We start from the raw sequence: 24028 nt of genomic DNA, 5'->3' as shown, positions 1-24028 counted from the left end.
GATGGAGGGGTTTTTATAGTATAAATGCATCAAGCTTTAAAAAAGTCTCCCAAAATCACATACCAATAACCCCCAATTACCTGTATTTCACTACTTAACACCAATTATTTAAAAGTTCAGTAGCATTTCAGTACAATACAAAAGATGCACTTTCATTTGTTTAAACATGGAAGGAGGGGGAAAATGTGAACTATATACATTTTAAAACACACTGAATTGAAAACGAAGTGTATGAAAACAATTCTTTCACAAAATCTGAGTCAGAAAAGCTCCGTCCCAGACTTATAATGTACATGAAGCAGTAATGTTTTTGGATGCTTTCCAATAACTGCTTTCTGACCTTCAAGATTTAATTTCTGTAACTTTCGACAGTGGAACAGAAAAAAGCCCAGTTTTGCAAGAAACAGCACCTATTATTGAAATGCTAATCTTAATTTAAACATAAAAGAAATAATAACATTTGCATTTAAACTGCAGCAATTAAACTCTGAAGGGCCAAAAATTAAGTTACTTATCTTCTGGGAGGATTTTATAAATCCCTGTCGCCACAGCAAATGTTGAATAAAAACAAAACTGACTTACTCTCATCTTTACTTATTATAATTTTTGTATCTGCAAAATAGGAGAGCTTAATATTTATGATCAAAAAACTATTCCCATAGCAGAAATTTCTATGTGCTCAATACAGTACAAATGGAAACATATGAATGGTTCTATCAAATAGAAAGAAAATAAAAATAAAAATACAGACTGACTGAATTTGTATAGGAAAACTGCCACTTACTGCACAGGAACCAGACTGAGATGTACGGCTCAAAATTAGCATTAGGTTAGAAATTGGCCTGAGCCTATGAAAGACATTTGCTGATAATAGCTTTGGGAAGAATAGGCAAAAGAACTTGAATTCTGAAGGATGTAATAAATAGTTACATATTTGGTGTCTTAACAAGATCAAGCAGTTGTGTTCAAATTTATTCCTTTGTAGTTTATTATTTTAACGATGACACAGAGCAAACAAAGGTTTTGCTTCAATGTGAATTAAATATTTTGTGCTGTTCAGAGAAGAATTCTGTCTTTTTTGTCTCCCAAACAGAGTAAAAATTGAAAAAAAATGTAATTTTGATTCATACTGTTTAAAAAAAAATGTTTATCTGTTTTTGTAGCCAAATTGAACAAAATTTAATTATTTATGCAGTTGCATTAAAAACTTACTATTACAAACTGATTATATCTATTACTAAAGTACCAGATCAGTCATTGCCATGGTCAGTTCTACTATATGAAAACTTGTACTTGAGTTTTTCACCATGACATAGTTAGATAGAAAAGAAATTTTAGCTGAAGTAAATGAGTTATTTTTCAACAAGATGATTTTCAAGTCTTTTTCTATCACTTAGCATAACTGGACTGGCAGAAATTTTCTGAAGAGAAAAGCCGTCTCATTTTACCTCAGACGAAAGACTGCAGGGTGAAGAAATCCAGTCAGCAACTGTGAATGGAGCAAGTGCCAACATGGCTGCCCACCAGCTCTGCAGTCATTACTCTTTTGGGCCCTGACCCTCGTAGATGTCAGGGTTACAGAGAAAATAATTGCTCTAGCTCTAATCCACAACGGACAGAGTCTCCAATGACAATCACGTGAAGTTGACAAATGATGTATTTCATTTTAAAAAAAATTAAAAAATTAAAAACCATCCCACTTTCTTCTCTTAAAACATTAGATTTTTCCTGCTGTTAATCATACATATCTCCTCATATATTTTTCCTTTTTCAAACCTTTAATCTTAACAGCAAATTTACATTAATTTTCCTGAAAGTCTTCTTTCAGATTTCAAATATAGAACTAAAGTTTAAGCTCAATCATTCAAAATATATAAGATGTTGTATCTTTAGGTGAAATGCTCCTCTCACAAATATTCATTATGTATCAGAGTTGGAAAGAAATAAAATAAACAGGAGTTTAACAATTCCAACTACGTCAACTCTTGTTTGTTGAATTCCTGTTACTCATAACCATACCACAATTATTTGATGAACTCTCTAGTCACCAGAGCAACCATATAGACAATTCCAATCCTTTAATTTTAAAAAGAGATCACATGAATGTATCAGATGCTCTTCATTTCCTAAAAATACTTTCTTCCTTAAAGGTTGCTTTCAAACGAGGTACACAAAGCCTGCTGTGACTGACAACTCAACAAAATAAATCAGAATCATTCAAAGAGTTACACGGCAAACCAGAAAGTCTGTTCAGAAGACTTTCATTTGAAAAGTGAAGAAAACTCAACCCAGACAACAAACAATTTTCTTGGTTACAAAAGACTTAAAATGCATGTAGCCAACAATTTGAAATAATTGTCACAATGTAACATTACCTGAACATTTTGTGAAGGAATAGGAGAAATGAGGGGGTGGAAAGACAGCTCAACATCCATTTTCCCTTAAGGAATGGAAATGTTTATGAACTACTTGTATGGCAAAGAACAGAAAATTAGAAAATCATATATTTTGGTGAAGTGCAATACTATTTAAGCAGCGACAAATTAGTTTTAATTATCAGTGATTCTTATTTTCAATAGAAATACTACATGAACATTGTGAATTATTTAACAATTATAGTAGCATTTATAAATCACAGACAAGCCAGGCTGATGTTCTAAAATTTAGAGGAGCATTATTGATATCATTCAGCGTGAATAAAGTAGTTCTATTGTTTATGGTATTTTTGGAAAATTAATGAAAATGAACTTAGGTTCTCCAATGCTCTCCTACCTAAAGTCAGAAAACTTTTTTACAAATAACATTCAAATCTTCTTAGTGTTCAAACTATCTTAATTTTAATCTCATATTCGGGAAAGTATTTCACTATCATCTACATAGTTAGTGTTCACAAACAAACATAGCAAATACTACTAGAAATTATTCTGCGAAAACAGCACAAAAAAAACAACTTCAGCTCCTGCATTTTCATAAAGCACACTACTATCTCTCCCTCTCCTTTCTCCCCCTCCCAAAAGAGAGAGATGTCAAACTTGAATATCTGTTGCTCTAGGCAATAGACTGATGGATAGTATAACCAGATGTCCTTTGCTTATCATTAGATGAGACACACATTTCTCTAACCTCCACATAGAAATATGCTCCAAACTCTGCTTGCTTTGTATAAAAGCAAAATTCAAAGATAACTGCATTTTGTGAAGCTGCCATCTACCTTCATGTGTTCTGTCTGTATAATACATCAGGTATTTGCCTTTTAAATATGCATGCACAGGAGAGATTTTCCATTTTCAGAAAACTACTTGGAAGGCACAACCTTCTGCTTACAAGTGGAACATGCTAGTGACAGTAAACTACAGCCAGAGGCAATAATCCATTTACAAAGGGCTGCATAAAGACCATATTGTCCCCATTCATATTCTATTGCTAGAGCATATCTCCAAGTAGATATTTTTCAGCAAGGAGGAGCAGGAGCAATTAATAAGAAAGCGCACTCATTCATCTCTCTCTCCTCTGCTTTCCTTCTACCTATATGTTTATACACATATACATGTATAGGCCGTAGTCCCACAAGACAAAAAGATTTTTCTCAAGGTCTGCTCAGCAGAGAGCAATACAATAGCTCCCTTCCTGAAGGGCAGAGTTGCTGAGCTCAGAAATGCAGCAGCATACTGTATTTGCTCCTTAAAGGCAAGACAAAAAAATAGAGAATTCCCAGAAGTGCAAAAAATAACACTTTGCTGTAGTCCAGAGAAATTTATTTCAAGGTCTGGATCAAGACTATCCTATCATATAACAGCACCTGGAGTAGTCACTTCTGTGTTACATAATTAAAAAAAAAAAAAATTTGCATTGTGGATACATGGTGGTAGATGTGATGGTGGAAAATAAACTGTTGTGGACACTCAGAGGACTCTACCATGCTGTGCGAAAGTGGAAATAGTGTCCAAGGACATTCAGCTCCTTCTAGCTGACTCTGCCCTAGGCAGCTGTCTCATTTGCAGAAGCCTAAAGAGTGACTTGTCTACTTCAGTGTTCTGCAGTGGAAAATAATGCACATCCCTGTGTTTAACTACAAGGGGAAAAAAATTAGGAATTATTTTTCTTTGCACAACAAAATTATTGAGAAACTTTGCAAAATGATGTCATTATGAATGTTTAGGCTAATCACTAACCACAGAATAAAACAACTGCTAAGCACCTATGTAGTTTTTATGATGCTTCTTTTGGATGAAATTGGACAAAATAAAAATAACTATCCTGACTTTTTCACAGGAAAAAAATACTTAACATTTGTATTAAGAAAGAGACTACACAGAGTTCATAAAGGTTATATTATTATGACTTTGTACCCAGACAATTCAGGCACTGTCATGTCTCAATGAAATGTTCAATATACATAACCTAGTGCTGTCTTCTCTCCTTTTCTCTCTTATCTACAACTAATGCAAATTTTCCTATCAAAAAGAGGCCTGGTTATGCACAATCCACAATGTAACATATTCTGTTGAAAGGAACACATGCATTTGTGGAAGTGCTAGTAGCAGCCCTAAATCTAGGTGATTCAGCCTTTCCAAGAGAAAACAATTATGGAGGTCAAGTGTATCCTTTCCCTTTAAAATAGAAATTACACATCCTTTGAGGCAAAAGAACTATGCCTTTGCATAAAGTAGGCACTCTACAATAGCAGCCTTGGTTCATAATAGGAAGTCAGCTAGCATATTGTGTAACAGTTACAACATTTTTCCAAACTTTCGTGGTTTCAAATTTTTTTAACTATCATTCTTCAGAACAAGCTATACTTCTTGAAATGTATAATAATGGAATGCATAATAGAGCATTCAATGGTGACAGTCCAATGAAAAGAACAACCTGCACCTCAAAACGTCCACAGATAGCAGGACATCTAGCTGCTTTACATCAGCAGCCCTGGATATGCTTTTTCAGTGACCTCTAAAATGTACTAAGGTACTTACTTTCCACTGTTTTCAGAGACTTAGCCAGTTCTGGCAACAGGTATTATATTACAGTGTTTTTTATGATCTTGTCAAGTCACAACATTCTCAGAAATTGTGAAATCAAGACAACAAAATCTACTAGATTAGAAACACCATAAAATGTCAATTTCCCTAACTGACATCAGCAGAGTTTCTTTAAAAGCTTTACCAAACAATGGTAATAGAAAACCTAGAGTTACGTAACCATGGTGCCATTTATGACTTCCTATGTGCATGAACTGGCAACATTGCTTAAGGAATAAACTACCTACCACTTAGTTAAGGCCCACATCTCTGAACTTGCCCCTCTCCTTTATCTGTTTTCCTTCTCTAGAAAGCTCTAGAGATGTGGGGCCTGTGGTGTTGGTCAAAAGCAGGCTCAACATGAGTTAGCAGTGTGCCCTGCAGCCAAGCCAAGAGGGCAAACCACATTTTGGATCATTAAACACAGAACAGACAGCAGATCAAAAGAGGTGGCTCTATATTTAGAGCTGGTGCATTCCATGTATGCAAGTATGGAATCTACAACACAAACAGGACATTAAGGCACTTGAATGCGTCCAGAGGAGGGCAGCTAAGCTGACAGAAAGGCTGGAATGCACGTCCTATGAGGAGAGAGAGAGACTGAGGGCACTTGATTTATCTTCACAGCCGATGTTGCCCCAATCCCTGCCATGGGCAGGGCTGCTCCCCACCAGCTCAGCTGCCCAGGGCCCCATCCAACCTGGCCTCGAGCACCTCCAGGGATGGGGCACCACAGCTTCTCTGGGCAGCCTGTGCTAGGACTTCACCACCCTCTCAGGGAAAAATTATGCCCTGACATCTAATCTAAATCTCCCCTTCTTTACTTCAAAGACATTCCCCCTTGTTTTATCACTAGCTACCCATGTAAAAAGTTGTTCCCTACTGTTTATAAGCTCCCTTACAATACTGGAAGGCCACCATGAGATCTCCCCAAAGCCTTCCCCAAGCTGAACAAGCCCAGCTGTCTTAGCCTGCCTTCATAGGAGAGGCTCTCCAGCCCTCTGATCATCATGCTCTCCTCTGGACTCTCCCAACATCTCCACATCTTTCCTGTGTGGAGGGCCCCACACCTGGACACAGCTCTCCAGTTGAGGCCTCATGAGGGCAGAGCAGGAGGAGACAATCCCCTCCCTTTCCCTGCTGACCACCCCTCTTGTGATGTAGTGCAGGGTACTGCTGGCCTTCCAGGTTGCAAACACATGCTGCTGGCTTGTATAAAACTTTCTATTCACCAGAACCCCCAAGTCCTTCTCTGCTGGAGTAGTCTGAAGTTCTTCTCCAAGTTTTACACCTATCTTGGATTGCTCTGACAATCCTCTCCATACTTTTTACTTCTCCTTCATTAGAAGGGAATGTAATAGTTCAAGTACAGAGGCTGTTATGGTACTAGCTTACTGCTGTCTAACAATTTCAACTAAACTGGGTGCCACTGTTCGTGCCTTCTACAACATCAGCATTTATAAAAAGAAAAGCCACCAATCTTTATTGTTTACCAACCTGCAAAAAGTTGAAATCATAGCTTTCTCCTTCTGCTGCAGTTCTTTCAAGCTGGTAAAATGTTTGCTTTCATAAAGCTGAGTCATTTCAGTGTCTGTGGGATTTCACAGGTCTTCCTTCTCTAAGTCTTACAGAATCAATTCAAAAAGTCAGTCATACACATTTTCAGGTATGTATCTTATATTTCAAGTTATTCTCTTACGCCTTTAAAAATAATATTTTTCTTGTTTATTTTTGAAATTATGAATATTAAAAATAGTGTGTAAGGAGGAACTTCTTGCCAAAATTCCAATTTTAAATACTTCTTTTCATGTCTTCATGTTTTTCTCTGCCACCCTACTCAAACTTCCTAGAAAAACCTTTGAGCTACAGACAAAAGGAGCTATCAGAAACCAGTGCCTCCATGTTTAGAGAGTACAGTTCTGACAAAATGTAAATTAATTCTTCCTTCAAAGGGCACAAGTGTTCATAAATACTTTAAAAATAATTTGACATTTTTCAATTCAAATAAATAATGGCAAACACTACTATATCTTTTATACTTCCTTCCATTGCGTGCAGTGCATTTTTACCATGTTCAGGCAGATTGTCTAAGATTATAAGAATTTATAGGGGAGAGCAAATGAACATATGTATGAACATAAATGTGTTATTTCTTTCTTTTTCATGTCTTAATGTACTCAACAAAGTCCCAAAGTGTTTAAATCAAAAGAACTCTATGGAGTTAAACAAAAAACCCACAAACTTACTAAGGGAAACAGTATGAAAATGTAGTCTGAAGCATGTACAATGCAGGGCCAAGATGTTGAAGTACAGAACTTCAAATCTAGAAAAGAGTTTGAGACATTAGATTTTATCCCATGTTCATGCACTGAATACACAGAATAGTACTTACTGAATTACCACTTACTATGTAGGAAGAGATTTACATAGGAAAAGTGTAAAGCCTTATGTAAGAGAAATACCATTAACTGTTCACTGCTGTACAGCAATATTCTTATTCCCCTATTTTCTAGACAAAATTATCTGCTTCTTACACAGTTTTCAAACCATATCCTCAAAGAAGCAAGGAAAGAATGGCAATGCTGATTTGTTTCACTGTGACATTTTAATAGCCTTTTGAGCCACTGAGAGATGCTTGTGATTTATCAAAACAGCATTTTCATGTTTCTGCAAAATCAATGTTTTATACGTCCAAGGATTTACCTGCACTGCGCTGGTGTCCTAGAGAGAGAAGGGAGGAAACTGACTGTTTTTTTGTTATTTTTAAATGTTCTAAGATAACTTCACAGCCACCTTCTTAATTTCAGGAAATCAAATGAAGAAAGACCTGCTTTTTAGAAAAATTGAGTCATGCTCATTGCTATTAGACAGGGGCAAAAGAGTGGAGGCACCTGAGGCAGCTCGGGTAACACGAAACCAGCATCAGAGCTTGTGGTCCCGTAGACTCCTTCTTGACAATAACCCAAAAAAAGCAGACATAGGAACTCATTTGGCAAATATGTCTAACAGGGCTGATGTACCTCACCACTAGACAGAGGTACATCGACATTTTGGTCAACACTTGAAGGCCATGATGGCTGCTGCTTGCTTTGAGTTGCAGATACTCCACTGCAGGACTTCAGCCAACAGGCCCTTCTACCATTAGCACTGGCAAACATCTTCACTGAAACTTACTCCATTGCTTTGCTCTCCATCTCACAAAGACATTTCCCAAAGTTTTGCCAGATGTTCAGACATGCAAGCTGCATCTGAACTCATCAGCAAGCAAGCAATGAAATGGTTTCTTCAAGATGACTTATTTGCTATTTACAGATGTAAATCCATCTAACACTACAGTGAGAAAAAGTTATAAGGCAGGATGGTGGGAGGAAAGCAACAAACTACAACACATGTTGAACTTACACAGCATTGCTCCCCTTTTCCTGCCTGAGATTGTTTTAGGAGCTCTAGAAGGGCTGTGTCACAGCTGAACAGTCCTCCAGTGGTGGCTCACCACTCCAAGGCTGTATTATAAATACCGTATTACTATCCACGAATTATCCCCATATTCAAGGTTACCATCTCTCAGATGTTAAACCATCCAAGTTGGTAAATCTGAATACAAACTTCATATTTTATCATGTGCTAGGCTTATAAAGACATCATAAATCTTTTGAGAACATGCTGCCTCTTGAGAACTGACTAAACAAAGAGAAAATAGAAAGAAGTTCTGCACAGGGCACAAGTCTTTGGCATTTCTTTTGCCCACACAAGACTGGATTTTCTGTTTGGGAATCCAACATATCCAGAAGGCTAATTTTTCTTTCTTTTCCAGAAGCTGCCAGGAGACAGAAGGCAACATTTTTTGAGGAAAACAAAACATTGGACACATTGTTGTGTTTCTCTGAAGGGCCTGGGAGTGCTAGTGCTTGAAGAAGGGGAGCGATAATTGAAACCTACTTCACAACTCACCATGATGGTTATTGGTTTACAACAATCAGCAAGTAAGGTTTCACATGAGCATCTGGCATATTTCTTAATGAGGTTTATTCCCTTTCCCCCTAAATGCAAATGGTGATTTTCAGTGCCCTTCTATGAATAGCAGTAACAGTGTTACCAACTCTCTCCAAGTAATAGGAATCATGATGACTAAAGGAAGATCAAGCCAACACACTTTATCAGTATAAGCCCTGCTGATGAAACATGATGATTCAACAGAATGGAAAGCAATAAGGCTTTGAATCAGCTTTTAAAAGTGCACAGTACAGTTCACTACTCAGTTTTTTGAGAAGATATATTTGTTTCAGCTTTTTTTTTTAAATTGAGGGTCTTATTATTGTAGAAATTTTTAAATAAAGGCATACAAGTCATTCTAGATGAAAAGTTGTCCAAAAAAAAAAAAAAATACTGATTAGATATTACAACCTGTAAATACCAAAAGGGATCAGAAGTCAAAGATCTTCCATATAGCTAAAAACAAATAAATGAAACAGCATAGAGTACTCAGCCCCTATTTAGCATTGCTTCCAATCCTAGGCTCATCTTGTGGCTCTCTCCCAGCCATGACACATGCCCTCATGGAGAGCTGTTAATTTTATCCCAGCTTTCCCCACCAACTTTCAGGTTCTGAGTGCAGCAGAATTCATGTACAATTTCTTCTCCTCATTATTCCTTTTCAAACCCTCTGTTCCCATTTAGAGATGTCAAGTACCTTCTTAAAACTCGCTTCATTTTGGGGAGAGTTTCTACAAAAAAGCCTTTGTTTAAATTCACAATTTATTGTAAACAAGGTGAAATGGAGAAAACAAGGAGAAAATGGAGATGAGAGAAAAGGGAAATGAGGATTTAAAAAAAAAAAAAAAGATTAAAAAGACAATGTGAAAGGTTAGATATGAAAGATTTCAATGGCAATTTTCCAACTGATAAACTAGTCTGATCGAATTCTAAGCTCCTCTGAGCCCCCAGCAATCATGGTTTGAACTCCCTCTAATGTTCTGGAAGTAGAACGAAACATTCTCTCTTGGAAGCAGAGGGACACATTTGGACTAAGTGTCAAAGGCAGTCTGTTATAAGGAGATGGCCTAATTCCCTTCTCTTCAGTTACTTTCCAATCCTCCATTGGGACGGAGATGCCTGTTGAACAAAGATGCCTTATTTTTACTTACAGTCTATTGGCTCTTCACTCTCCTACACTTTTTGTAACTATTTATTCCAGACTGTGTTGTTCTATTTCTTATATGTTCTTAAAAAAAAGCTAACAAAAAAATACTCTTCCCAAGTCAGAATAAACATAAAACACTTCTCCTTCCCCTGCTCTTCTAGCTTCCCTCTCCACTCTGATCATAAGGTATCATTTGTACAGCTAGTCTTTCTGCTTTGCCCTCCCATCCCTACTGACTTTAAAGGCAGTAAATTTTCAGTGGCCTAACAGATCATTCATCATTCAAGTTAAAATCATGTGGAGTGAATTCCAATCCAGAATTTATTTTTTATGACCACCTGTGAACTCCAGAAGATAAAAATTCTGGACAGAAGCATTAAAAGGTGCATTTAAGCAAGTAAACAGATACCTGTTGGAGTATTAGAGAAGTAAGAGTTTCAATTATTCTCGAGATTGGCATCTTGATGTGATACAGCACATCAACAAAGTGCTTCTAAACCCAGTAGCCAAGATACCCAGATGCAAGAGCGTACGTTTCAATGTTCCTTGTTATTATGCTGGATTGAATCCAGTAGTGACCTGCCCCTGCAATGAGTCCGAGGTTAAAAATGCCTGTGTACTTAGCTTAACAGATTCCCATTAGGAAAATGCAAAAAATAGCATTGATTTTACTTAAGAAGAGGAGCTCAGATAAATGGTGCGGTTTAATGGTCACACAAAAAATATTTCTGGCAATTTTGATTCAAAGAAAGTAAGTATCCTGCATGACTGCTATTGGAGGAGTTTGCTAGCATTTGTATTTTACTTAAATTAACCCAAAATATTCACTATTCCTTTTCCCAAAACAGAAAGTCTTGGAACAATGAAAAATAAGCAACACAGCAAAAGTAAACAAACAAGCAAACAAACAAGATGTGCTATTATAGACAACCCAGCCAAGCAATTAATCAAGAATTATGCAACCTTTTCGTCCTAAGATTTTTTTTCCACCTGTACAAATACAGAAGTTTAGAGGCAGTTTTAACTTGGAAATGGGAAAGGAAAGATTTCTGATTCTGAAAATATTTTAAATGAAAAAAGCATGGCTTTTTCTGCACCCCTTGCAGTCTTCTTTTTCTCTGTTTACTCCACCTGAAGAATGATTTTTCTACAGGAAAGCATTTTTAGCCATGCCAATACACATTTTTCCTTACAAAATAATTGACAGAGAAAATGCTGAGCCAACTCAGATGGACTTTAAATTCCACAAGAAAGAAAGAAAGGAAGAAAGAAATCTTTAAGATAAAAAGGAGAAAGATATTTCTGATTCTAAACGCAATTAATCTTCATTGATTAATATTGCACCTTTTTTTTTAAAAAACAAATTCAGGGTATTTACATTTATAGTCCTATGGCTTCCTTGCAAGGATTTATCCTTGCATAACAGACACAGTAAGAAAAGAAATCTAAATGAAAATGACACGACAAAGGCAAGATATTTAATCCTTTTAACTGACAATGCTTATGAGCAATGCTTTCGAAATCAAACTCTCCCACCAAACCTCATCTACCAAATATTCACAGACAGATCCAGTCCAAGGCAATAAGAACTCAATAAATCTGAAGCACTGAGAATATGTGGTATCAATTTATTCATGGGAAAATAAAACATTCACACTGACCTAGCAAGGGTTCCTAAGAACCTCCTTCATGCTTTCTCTGTGTATTTCATTATTCAAGCACTTGCGAAGAAACAAAAAATATGGGTCCAAGTGAAGAACAGTGCTTAGGAGATTCTACCAGAGTATTCACCATACTCTCCACAAGAAACAGGAAATCTTCAAGATTCTTTGTTTTTGGTTTGAGTTTTTTTGTTTGGTTGGTTTTGGTTTTCTTTTTTTTTTTTTTTTTTCCCTTCATTTCTACGTAAAATGAGGGTAAACATTTGTATTAACTCAAGTGGATTTTGTAATAAGGGAAAATAAGTTTTAAAATGTGCAGAATACAGTATTTTCTGATTTTCTACACAGCTTGTGATACCTGAAACACATAAATTATTTCTGAAACACATAAAATATAAAATTAAAAAAAAAAAGTCAGCTCCAGAAGCTGCTGTGAGTAATTGCTCACAGAGATGCAAAGTACTTTCAATCACAGCTCACATAACGAAGATGACACAGAAAAGAGAAGGAGAGCAAAATCTACTCAGGAAGTACTTTTTCTTAAATTCCTTCTGCAAACACAGTATCTCATAAAACACTTTTGGAGCAATAACATTTAGAGGGATTCCCTTCTTCTCCCTCATTCTATAGAAGCGCCAGATGTATGCCATGGCTTAGCACATATCACCCAAACACTTCATGTTTATGGGTGCACTTGTGCTTCATAGCCCTGAAATTGCTTTTTTTTTTTTTTTTTTTGCAAGTAACAACATCCACTTTCGAAAGGACAGTTCTGTTTCTCCTTCTCTATGGATATTGGAAAATCTGTGGATTTTCCAAGAAAATTCATGTTTAATTTATCTTCAGCAAGAAAGATTTCAAAATATCCAGTGTATTTATGAAATAAAAATAAAAACACTTAAGTGAATAAAAAAAGATTGTGTCGCTCATTAATCTCCTTGTTTTTCTAGATTCTTCCATAAGATGTCTGCATTTAAATACAACATTACAGTTTATTTTACAGAATTTGCTGTCAGAATACAGTAACTATAATCAGTATTTCCTCACACAGAATCTATTAAAACAACAACAACAACAAAAAACCCTCAAACCTGTTTTATACACTTTCATTTTATTTACAGTATAGCTATATGTTTCCAGAAATGAATTCCAGCATTTCAGTTTTTGAATTGTTGTTGTTGGTGGTTTTTTTTTTAATTAAATGTTTTTCTTGTACACGCTGAATGAAAAACTGTCAGGAAAGATGTGAAAAATCAAGAGAAAATACGGTACATGAAGGGACTCTCAGACCAAACTGCAGACAAAATGGTACCACATGCACAAAACAAATGCAAACCTAAAAAGCACAGAGAAAGATTTTTTCCATTATTATCACTCAGGCAGTGTCTGGGAATCACTTACAGAAATAGCGTTAGGAAATAAAATATTTCTTCTGTATGGGATATGCCACTTCAAAATCAAAGGTGTTTTACTAGACAACAGCATCGAACTAGAGGCAGTTAGCGAGGATATTTTATAAAGAGAGGGAAGAAAAAAATTATCTGTCCCTGGAAGACTATTCTATTTCTCTCCTTATTACAGACATTAAAAAATAACTACTACATGGCTGAACTCAAATGTGTTTTCCAAGTGTGTCACGAATTTGGTGCTATCTTTTGATGAGGAAGGGCGAAAAACATTTTGGGAAAAAAAAAATTCCCTAGGTATGCAATTGAAAAACAAGAGAGCTGTATGTTTGATCTTTTTTTCCCTGCAGGAATATGAAATCCCTGAACAGTGCCACCCTGACCCTGTACGAGGAGGGGGGTAATTGTTCTCAGGGATTTTATGAATATCACCATCTATTCAAAAAGAAAGCAATGGATAAAAGAGGAAAATGAAATTGCAGTCAAAGTGAACACCCAGTACTGGGCTATTCCCCAGCTGGAAGAGAGCCAGATTGAATCCCCGGGCAGAGAGCCAATGAGACAGCCTTGTGGTGAAGCACGACCAAGTTCTAGAGCTGGAGAGTTGGCCTGGGCACAGAGGAGGGGCAGGAGAGCATCATCTTCTGAGAAGGTGAGGATTTAAAAGCACTGGAGCATTTATTTCACCAGCTTTTCTCAATTCCAAAGCCAGAAGTGGAGCAGCAGTAGAACACCGATTTTTTTTCATGGGGAAGCTGTATCGAGCCCAGTTCCAGGACACTGCAATGAATTGTATCCTTCAAAGTGGAAAGAATGAAACCCACGCATAGAGTCAAAGCAACAAAGCTATACCAAGAGGACGTGTCTTTTTAATTCAGAATTCCTCACAATCCTCTCAAGCATATCCCTGGTGTCAGATTTCTCCTTCCAGAGCTGCCTTTTTAGTTCTTCGTGTCTGCATCTGACCACAGCCCAGCTTTGAAGAGCAGGGCTCAAGATGTTCCCTTAGTAAAGATGTTTACTGATCACAGGTGCTTGTGAGGCCAGGGTAGGACGTTGTCCTGGGGATCTGCCCTAGTGGCAGACCCAGGAGTGGGGCTGAGCCCCATCCCAGTCATTGCTTTACCCTCCTCCGTGCTGCTGCAAAAGGGCTCAGGGAGGATGCCCACTCACCTGAGACATCAGCAGTATGGGCATGAATTTTTAACTCCTCTGTTCACCGAAGCAGCAGTTGTTTATGGTCCAGTTCACTGCACAAGATGTACAATCTTATTTTTATGCAGAGGTGAAATTCCTATATTAATTCATACTGAGTGCGCAGAAAGTCAGTGAGAAAAGTGGCAGTTGTGGAGAGAGAACTGTAAGAGGGATTTCTTTTGATTCATATTGAATTAGTCACTTAAAAATAAGCAGCAACTATTCCATGATGGCATTGGAATAAATACGGGAACATTCGGATGGGGGAAGGGGAGAAAACTTGCAGAGATAGGAAAGGACACAATGAGGCAGGAAAGAATAAGCTGCCATAGATATATACCTACATCCTTCATTGCATGCACCCATAATTCTCTCCGGCAGTTGCATGATTAATTCAAAGATTTATTGATTTTTTTTTTCCTTGCTCAATCCCGCTGACCTGCTTTTGTTGACAGGTCTGTGGATCACACTCCTCCGCCAGCTGAAAGCATGGCATCACGTTGGTCTCCACGGCCTTCACTAAGCATTTCGACTTCTGCAGTACAGGCAGTATTTGAGCAAATGGTGAAAACACGGAGAGTTTATTTCAAACCACACAAACATGAACTGCAATTTTAATTGCAGAAATTTTTCCTGGTGAAAATAGTTCAGTTTTGGTAGGAAAAATGAACTTCTCACCGGTTCAATCTTTCATCTTTCTTACTCTGACTTCTGTAAGAAATCCACTAGTTTTAACTTGTCTAGCATAACCAAATAGTCTGGATCAGCTACTGTTTACTTCAACAAACAGTTAGATATTGTATCTTCCACTTTTCTACATCACAACAGATTTCATCTACCAGCACAGCACAACTGCACAGCCCAACCTCACCGATGGTAAAAATGTCCTTAATTCCAACTAAAACTTCCTCTGATGAAACATCATGCATACCACTCTTAAAATATGTCTCTTTAGTTTAGCAATGCAGGTGAAGCAGCAGAGATAAGACACTGATGTCACAGGAAATTAATCCAAGATCTACCAGAATGACATTACACTTATTTCTAGTGAGTCATTCTTCTAATGAACCTTCCAGTTATAATTGGACTCTCGACAGGGAAGACAAAGCAAATGAGCATCTGTATGGCCATCTACCTTCAAAAATTTGCAGATTTATCGACAGCGATAGCACTGTAATGTACAACGTTGTTTCACTGGAAATCAGCGAGCTGCTACAACACACTACTTCTCTTTTCCTTCCATTATCACTTATCAGGAGTCTCCCTGATGTATTCAAAACAACAATAATATCACATGGCTGGTGATAGTTTTGACATTTTAATTCAATTAAGCTACATACACAGGCAAAAGTTTTATGGCATAATGAGCTCTGGGCAGCAAAGAGTGCGTTCATCAGAATGACTCCCATGCATCGATTTTGCTCCCTCACATCAAGACTGTCAGAGCTCATTGGCAGTTTGCTCAAGTTAGACATGGTTTTGTTGGGAAATCCCGAGCATGCAATGCTTAATTTGGTCATATATTTATCCATTACTGCTCAAGAAGGTGACAAGGTCACATGCCTCTAGCAGAGCAGAGTATAAAAAAATGCTATGACCACCATTTCAAAAATAAAACTGAAAGGAAATAACAGAATCAGACCTAAAAATCAGCACACTGACTCACTTGCATATGTTCAAGCTCCTAGACCATTGCTACCAAATCTGACAGCACTAGGTCTTGCTATCTAAATATCACAGACACACACAAATCCTGCATATTAGACCAAGGTGATATATATATATATCGCTTCAAATATGGAATTCAGGGAAAACCTGAAGAATTGTGAACAAAGAGCAAAGACGAAATCGAAAATTGCTTAGCAAATACCTGTGAAGGTTAGCAGTCAGTCTGCTCTCATTTTGCCTTTAATAAAGATCTGGTAAACATCACAGTAATTAAAGTGTAGGCAGCATTTATTTAGAGGTTTTACAAACCTCAAAGGGAATTAGTATTGCAGGAATTGAGGCTAGGAAAATCTGGCCAGACGAAAAAAATGAGATTCTCCCCAGGAAAATGAAAGAAACTTCAAGTACATCCGGAGGGACAATAATGTGACAGATATTTTCCAGTGAGAGGCTAAATGTGCCACTGAATTCAACCATGCTGAAAGAAACTTCTTCATGACTGGCGACATCAATAACAAGGTGGTAAAACAGAACAGTTAGGGCATCAGATTTGATAATGTTATGCATGGTCCAACAGATCCTTGGGCCTATAGATAGCCATGATAAGTATATGTGTGTTTATACACACACACATACACTCACTGATACAGAGGGGAAAAGAAAGAAACAGGGACACATATATCAAAGGAAAACATCCAGGTAGCTGAATCCCTAAAGCAGGAAGAAGAGCTGCAATCCCCCTCTTACACTCTCTTTTCAATTTATTCCTAAGAGTACAAGAAGTAATTCTGAAGGGGGCCTGAATCCAATCATGATTTCATGCTCATTAATTGAGTAAGTAGAAAGAAGGAAAAAAAAGGATTGAGGGGAAAAAAAAATTAGAGAAAGGATTGAAGGGCTCTTGTGACTTTTTTTTTGTTTGTTTGTTTGCTTCTTTGCTTGTTGTTAAACTGAGTAGAGGGAAAGGATGCTTTGAATTGATGGTAGCAGGAAGCTATCCATAACAGAGCAGCAGAGGGAAAAAAAATTACAACATATCTCACCCCTAGCCTAAGCACATTTTGGCTTTGCTTCAGGCAAAACATAAGGGTCTTTTTGCCACTCAGACAAGCTTTTCTCCTTTCTGTCACAAATACCCACTGATGTTCTACACCCTCATAGCAGCCACGATGTTCATTCACAATGAGAAAGATCCCTTCGATAGGGAAACAATAGCCTCTCTAACATTAGCACCTCAGTTTCACATGCATGCTTCCCCGTGCTGGTTAAATGATCAGCACGCTTCCCTGCATACGGTCTGCCTATCTTCCTCTGTACTACCAAAACACAATTCTATGACATGTGGGTCAGACGCTTTCCATTTTCATCACTCTAAACAGCTGCCCTCACAAAGCCAAGGAAACCCTTGCATTCAAGCCACCAGCACTAATTTTAGATGACTAGCCTGATCAAAATACTCCAAGTGCAACATCGTGGAAAACAAACATGGACTGTAGCCTGAAAAGAAGCCTAAAGAAAAGTCTTCTAAGGAACAGTAGAAGTACATCACTTTGTTCAGTTAAAATTTTGGTTTACAGTGAACTGCAGAATCATTAGGGTTGGAAAAGACAGCTGAGATCCCCCAGTCCGACCACCAGCTCACCCTCCCCACGCCCACTGCCCACGTCCCTCGGTGCCACGTCCACACGGCTGCTGAACACCTCCAGGGACGGGGACTCCCCTGGGCATCCTGTGCCACTGCCTTAGAACTGCTTCTGAGAACATTTCCTTAATATACAACCTGAAAAGCCAAAATAGCGGGTGCAAAATATTTGCACAACCTGAAAGTGCTATGTTTATAGTGTCTTCACTTGCTAGTATTATGAAATACTCTCTTTAAAAGAACAGTGCTCTCCGGAAAAAATAAGGTAACGACATTTCTTAAATAATGTAGCAAATGACTTTTTCCTAAGTCTCTTAGGAAAACAGCTTTGTTGAAAAAGAAAGCAAAGAAGCTATATATTTTCTTTAGAGATAGGCATCTGCACTTAACACATCCTCAGGAAGCTTAAAATCCACGCTATTGTAAGAACATATCTATAGTCTGACTTGAACATTTCTGAAAACTACACACAGTAGCTCTCCAGTGTGTCAAGTAAGCTCAGCAGATGCAGGAGGCTGGCTGCTTAATTTTCTGTGTCACCTGCCGTATTTCTGTTAGAAGATAGTTCACACTCAGAGCTTTTTTCTTATATATACATTGATAAAGTGTAAAAAAACTTGCACTCTGCTTACAACTGCACTCAGACTTAGAAAAGAGCTTACATCTAGAGTTGTCAGTGGAATAGGTTACATGCCTGCTGAATGATTAGCAACCCTATGCAAGCCCAGACACCAAACCAAATCAAGACCACAACTCATCTCTCCTAGACACAGTCTCAAGCAAATGGCTGAAAAAAATCCATATGATCATCATCAATCAAATAATTCTAAGTGTGGGACTTTGCACACAGGGCCACTCGCTATAGAGACTTTTTTTTTCCTCTCACTACATACCATCTGCATGGCTGAAAAACAAAAGAAAAAGAATGAAGGCTCTGTATAAACAGAATCACCACTGTAATCTCCAACCCCAGTGTAAACAGAAACCATAACTGTATTTTGCTCATGCCACCGCAAGCTAACTTCTGGCAGACACCGGGTGCTTGCTGCAAACCACAGCAGTTCAGAAAAGCCCTCTGTGCAGGAGGAGATCCAACAGCCCACGAGCCTTTTAAGACAAGATTTGAGGAATGGTGTGTAAATAAATAATGTAACACATTAAATCAAATGGAGGTCACTGTACAACAATGACATTTCAAGTCGTCGTCCAGTGCGTCTAATTTCTGGCCCACTCAAAGGGTGCTGACTGAAAGGCTCATCGGCTGTCATCTGCACGTCAGTCATAACCCTTCAGGGAGCTGTGTTCCATTCATGCTTACACACCTTTCACTTGAGCTGCTATTCTTTCTATGCAGATTTGAATATGCCATTGCGCCCTATCGTTACTATTCAACTCTCTCTTTTTTTTTTTTGCCTTTTTTAAGCAGTTGTATTTTGTGTATAAATTGGACAGATTCTTGCAAGGTATGTCATTAGACAGGAAAACGGGAATTCAGAAAGGTCAGGGCATGACCTATTCATGATCCTGCCCTTGGCAGGAAGCTATTCAGATACATGGAAAAACTCATCTCATAGTTACCAGTACCAAGACAGGAGGCATCCAGATAGAAAACACAGTATCACAGTATTCAATGAAAGACCAAAATTTATTCTTCAGTCTTTCCCTTTGTTTCTGTCTGTTCTTCCTTTCCCTTTTTTCTATCCCTTTATACCAACCTTTATTTTTAATAACCCCTTTCTGCTCTCCTTTCCTCTATACCCACACTCATTCTTTGCTCTCTGGAGCTAATTAACACATGAACAGACTCTGCTCTTTCCTTTCAGACAAAGCAGAATCAACAGTTATTTTGTCTTTGCCTTCTTCTCCATCCCAGCTTCACAGTTTTGTGTGTGAAGAACAACTACTACTACAAGTCAAGCGCCAGTCTCCCATCTGCCTCACAGTTGCTCAACAGCAGCAGGAGCACAATCTGCACCATGACACATTTCTATACTATACCCCTTGTTTTTATGACTGTTGGATGCAAGAAATGCTTTGATGCATTCTTTGGTCCTGCAGGACCTGTACTGTTTCCAGAGGTTACAAGATCAAAGCAATGCTGATTCAAGAAGACTATTTCTTTGGGAATGCTATGTAAAGGAGAGGAGTGAGAAGGAAACTTGACCTACAAACAACATGTATGCAGCTATCAGTCATACAGCATTAGAGGATTATTTAAGCTTTTATATTTAGTGTCATCTAACAAATACGAATAAGAGCTGGTGACTGATGCAAATACAGGACAGAAAACTGCAGATCATTACACTATTTATAATTCACATGACTTTCAGACTCTGTTTAAAGTCTTCTGACAACATAGAACTCTCTAGACAAGAGTTGAAAATGGCTTCTGAAGATACGGCAGCAGATCTTTGCGCAGTGATAACTTGCACTTTCTAAGCCCTCGAAGACATCTCAAAATTAGTGTTGGTTTTCTATTTTACTGGGACTTAAGAGATTGTTAGGCAAGACACACACCACTGAAATGTCTGATTCATTTTAGTAAGAGACACAGAGACAGTTATACATTTCATGCATTTCTAATAGACATAACTGCATGTCTGCTGCTGTTCTTATGTGTCTATCATGACAAAGTGCAGCACAGCTGTGTTTAGCAGAGATAGTTGAATAATTAATCTAAAAATTATTCAAAATGGTTCTTCCTAGCATGAAATTATTTGTCTCTTTATTGTTGAGTTGATGTTTTCCATTTTTCCCCAGAATAGATTCATCATAACAATCGCTCTTGACTTGATTTAAAATTCTTTTTCCACACTACCTTTGCTCCAAGAAGACATCCTGAAAATGTTTTTTAGCCACAGATTTACTATCATATAGAAATACAAAGTGTAGGAGCTCAGCTACCTCAAATCTCAGCTACCTGATCATTTCCCTGGAGACAGACACATGTACACTTTTTTAGTCCACAGCTGTCTCTGAACATGGATATTTCATGGACTTCAATATTATTGGCTTACCACATTGCCACCTTCCGCTTCATTGAGCAGAAGCCTGATCTATCATCACACCCCTTGGAAATAGTCTAGCTTCATGTCTTACTAGGTTTCAACCCACAATTTGCGACAACCTGGAGGCAGAACATACAGTTCAGCTGCCCAGGCATTTTTATTAGATACCTCAATTACTGAATTTCACTGCGCTCTCTGAAAACTAAGCATACAATAAAAAGGCAGTTGTATTCTGCCACGTCAAAATAAATAAATAAGTAATAATTAAAAAAAAATAAATAAGGAATATGCCCCTTAAATCCACTTTCTAAAAACTAGTTCTTTTGGGTGGTTTTTTTCTGTTGTTGTTATTGTTGTTTGTTTTTTTAATTATTGCTTTTCTGCTGTAAAGAAATATTAAAAAATTTGCTTTTTATTTGAAATGTTTGATTTCCACAGAAAGAAATGACATCTAAAACAGTAAGAAACTGTTGAAAGAAAAGATTCTGGTTCAAAAATCTCACTGTTCTAGTAGCCAGAACTGGACTACACACAGACAGATGTATGAAATATTTAATTTATACTTGGAATTACTACATTGGGACTTAAGACTTTCAGAAGTTTGACTGTGTACTACTTTCATATGAAGCTTCTCCACTGGAAAAAAAAAAAAAAAGAAACAAAAAGCCCTAACTTATAATGACTGTATAAGCAGGGATATGCACTTCCTCAGAACATTGATCATTAGTAGAAAACAGCTCAATAGCTGTGTTAGGTCTAGTACCCTATTCATCAGCACTGGCATTCTAAGAAGACAAGCTTGATCAATATCTACCATTTGAGTTCATGGCCAGATTATTGCAAAATTTATTATAGGTAAAACTCAAGGCAATGGTTTTATGAAACACATGCAGGCTCACTATCAACCTGCATTTAAGTGGTGAACAAACTAATCTAGCAGCTATTCTGGTTACACTAGAGAAATATTTTCCCATCTCACTTTTGCCCTTGCACATCAGGTAGCATCAATCTAACTTGTGATTTCATCTCTAAAACTAAATCTTTTCTGTAACGTGATCCAATATATTAAACAGAGATTTTTAAGAGCAGGTTTTAATGAGTTTTATTTTATCTCCATTTAGATTTATAACTGTCAAATCACAGGACTGTGAGATAATTAAAACTGTTTTTTAAGTGTTCGAAGTGTTTTAATAGATTTTTAATGTCTGTAGCTTAGTCAACCGAAGTCAGAAGTGGCACTAAGAAAAAAAAGATGCAAGTACATAGACCTAGATTTCATTATGCATGTTTATCCCCCAAAAGTTTAAAGGATAAAAATCAAGATAGATTAACCAGAAATAAACTATTTTAAACATAGTAGTCACGATGGTCTGCAGAGATTTTCCTCCCTATAGACCTGTGTCTTCTTATCCTGACCCCCGAAAAGAAAGCAGGCATATTTTATTACAGAATGAATAAACTTGAGAAAATATTTTGGTAATTAACCATGTACATATACACATTCTTTTCTTTCACATGCAGATGTATGCGCATCATCTGTCAGAAAAGGAAATAAATACATTCATCCACTGTTGTATTAGATAACCTTAATCACAGTTCTGTACCATTACGAATAGAATAATGAAAAGCTTACTTGTCTATTAACTATGAACTTTCAGTGTTGGTTGTTTGTTGGTGAATCCAACAATACAGATACAACAAACCTATTTGTGGCAATGCTTATTTTGCCCAGTGGCAAATGGGCAAAATATATGCCTGATCAAAATACAGAAGCACAACAAAGCGGATTTGACAAACTTAAGCAGTGTGCCACAAGTGTAGGACAAGTGATCATGAATTAAATGGTACTTAATAGTTACAAAATCTTTAGAGAACTATATGGAATATAACTCCCAAAAGAATTTTATTTTTTTAAAAAAAAAAGCTTACACAAGGAATCAAAGGAATCAATAAACTACATAGAGAAATAAAATCTAGAACATGAGTCATAAAGAAACGTATTTTCATCAATGTCACATTTGTCAGAAAGGAAAGGAAAGATTATTAATGCACTGAGAAGTGCAAAAATGTTTCTAAATATTGTAGGATCATAAACACAAACACATTCTTAAATACACTCTGCAGCAACATTCAACTTAAACTACTTTTTCCATTGTTCACTGCCCTGAAAAAATATACTTCAACTTTCTGCATTTAAATCATTTGTATGAGTAACAACAAAAGTGCTGAGTGTAATATATAATTTGGATATGTACCACAGTGAAAATACTTTTATGCATACATACAGCCTCCTGTGAATTTCTTAAAACATATAAGCTTTATAATGTTGGATATTCCTTGCATGAAATCCCTATACTTCTTGAGCATTGCCTCACATTGGCAATTGATGCATGTATCTTTTAGAATTTGTTGCTGTACTTGAATTTTTTTGCCTTGTAGCACTGCTCACAGCGTGCTTAAGCCTCTAGAGTTAACTATGAAGGTATTAGAGAAAAAAATACTATGAAGGCATGAATACCAGTTACACAGCATATTTAAAGATAACCAAACAAATTTTAGACTCAGAATTTCTTCTAATCCATGAGTAACACTATTACTGAAAAACAAGTACAACTCAACACATGCTTTATGACACTCAAATTTATTTGGCATGTAAGGGTTTCTTATCAAAGTTAAACCACAAGCCCATTGTCACAGCAACCAGGAAGCTGATTTTATATCTAGTATAAAACAAAAACCATGTTAGTATCCCCTCAAGCATGTTAGAAAAAGCCAGCCTGTCTAAAACCTTCATGTCACATACAGTCATAAGGATGCAGCAACACTAATATGAAATATGTTACTGAAAGGGTGACATACGAGTCTACAACTGACTCAAAGTAAACAGCAGGTATTTTGGGGAAAAGACAGCAACCACTTCTGCCATTGCCAATTGAGAAAGAAAATCATAAGAGCCTACCTGAGACAAGCGAGACTGTGTCTTTCTCCCATGAGACAACAGTGATGTATGCCTCCACAGAGGAGGGGATAATGCACTTGAACACTGCTACATTGCCTCTCATGGCTTTCTGGTCCTCCACACGGACTGTATAGGGTTCCCGTAAAACTGAGAAGAAAGGAGTAGGTTCCATTAGCAAGTCATAATCACACATCCCATCTAATACAAAATTCCCCCATCAAGATTCCTCAGGTTGTGATTTTTTTAATGTGTTTAAATGATGGTTTTGCAAGACTAATAGTTTTGAGAATTAGTACAAAAGCATTCCCAGATCTTTCTATTTACTAAGA

General features: G+C 37.2%; 1 protein-coding gene across 4 annotated transcripts in view; it reads right to left on the bottom strand.

Annotated features, from left to right (window-relative positions):
• Positions 1-24028, bottom strand: part of DSCAM (DS cell adhesion molecule) — a 461893-nt gene that overhangs the window by 349478 nt on the left and 88387 nt on the right. For all 4 annotated transcript variants that reach the window (XM_052674351.1, XM_052674353.1, XM_052674354.1 and 1 more), the window contains exon 3: positions 23700-23846. In XM_052674351.1, coding sequence (XP_052530311.1) covers positions 23700-23846 — 147 coding nt within the window. The remainder of the gene's footprint in view (positions 1-23699; positions 23847-24028) is intronic.

This window comes from Tympanuchus pallidicinctus, unplaced genomic scaffold (assembly GCF_026119805.1).
Source record: "Tympanuchus pallidicinctus isolate F22 unplaced genomic scaffold, pur_lepc_1.0 scaffold14, whole genome shotgun sequence".
Lineage (NCBI taxonomy): Eukaryota > Metazoa > Chordata > Aves > Galliformes > Phasianidae > Tympanuchus > Tympanuchus pallidicinctus.
Note: the sequence above shows the minus strand (reverse complement) of the source record. Positions and strands in the feature narration are given on the sequence as shown.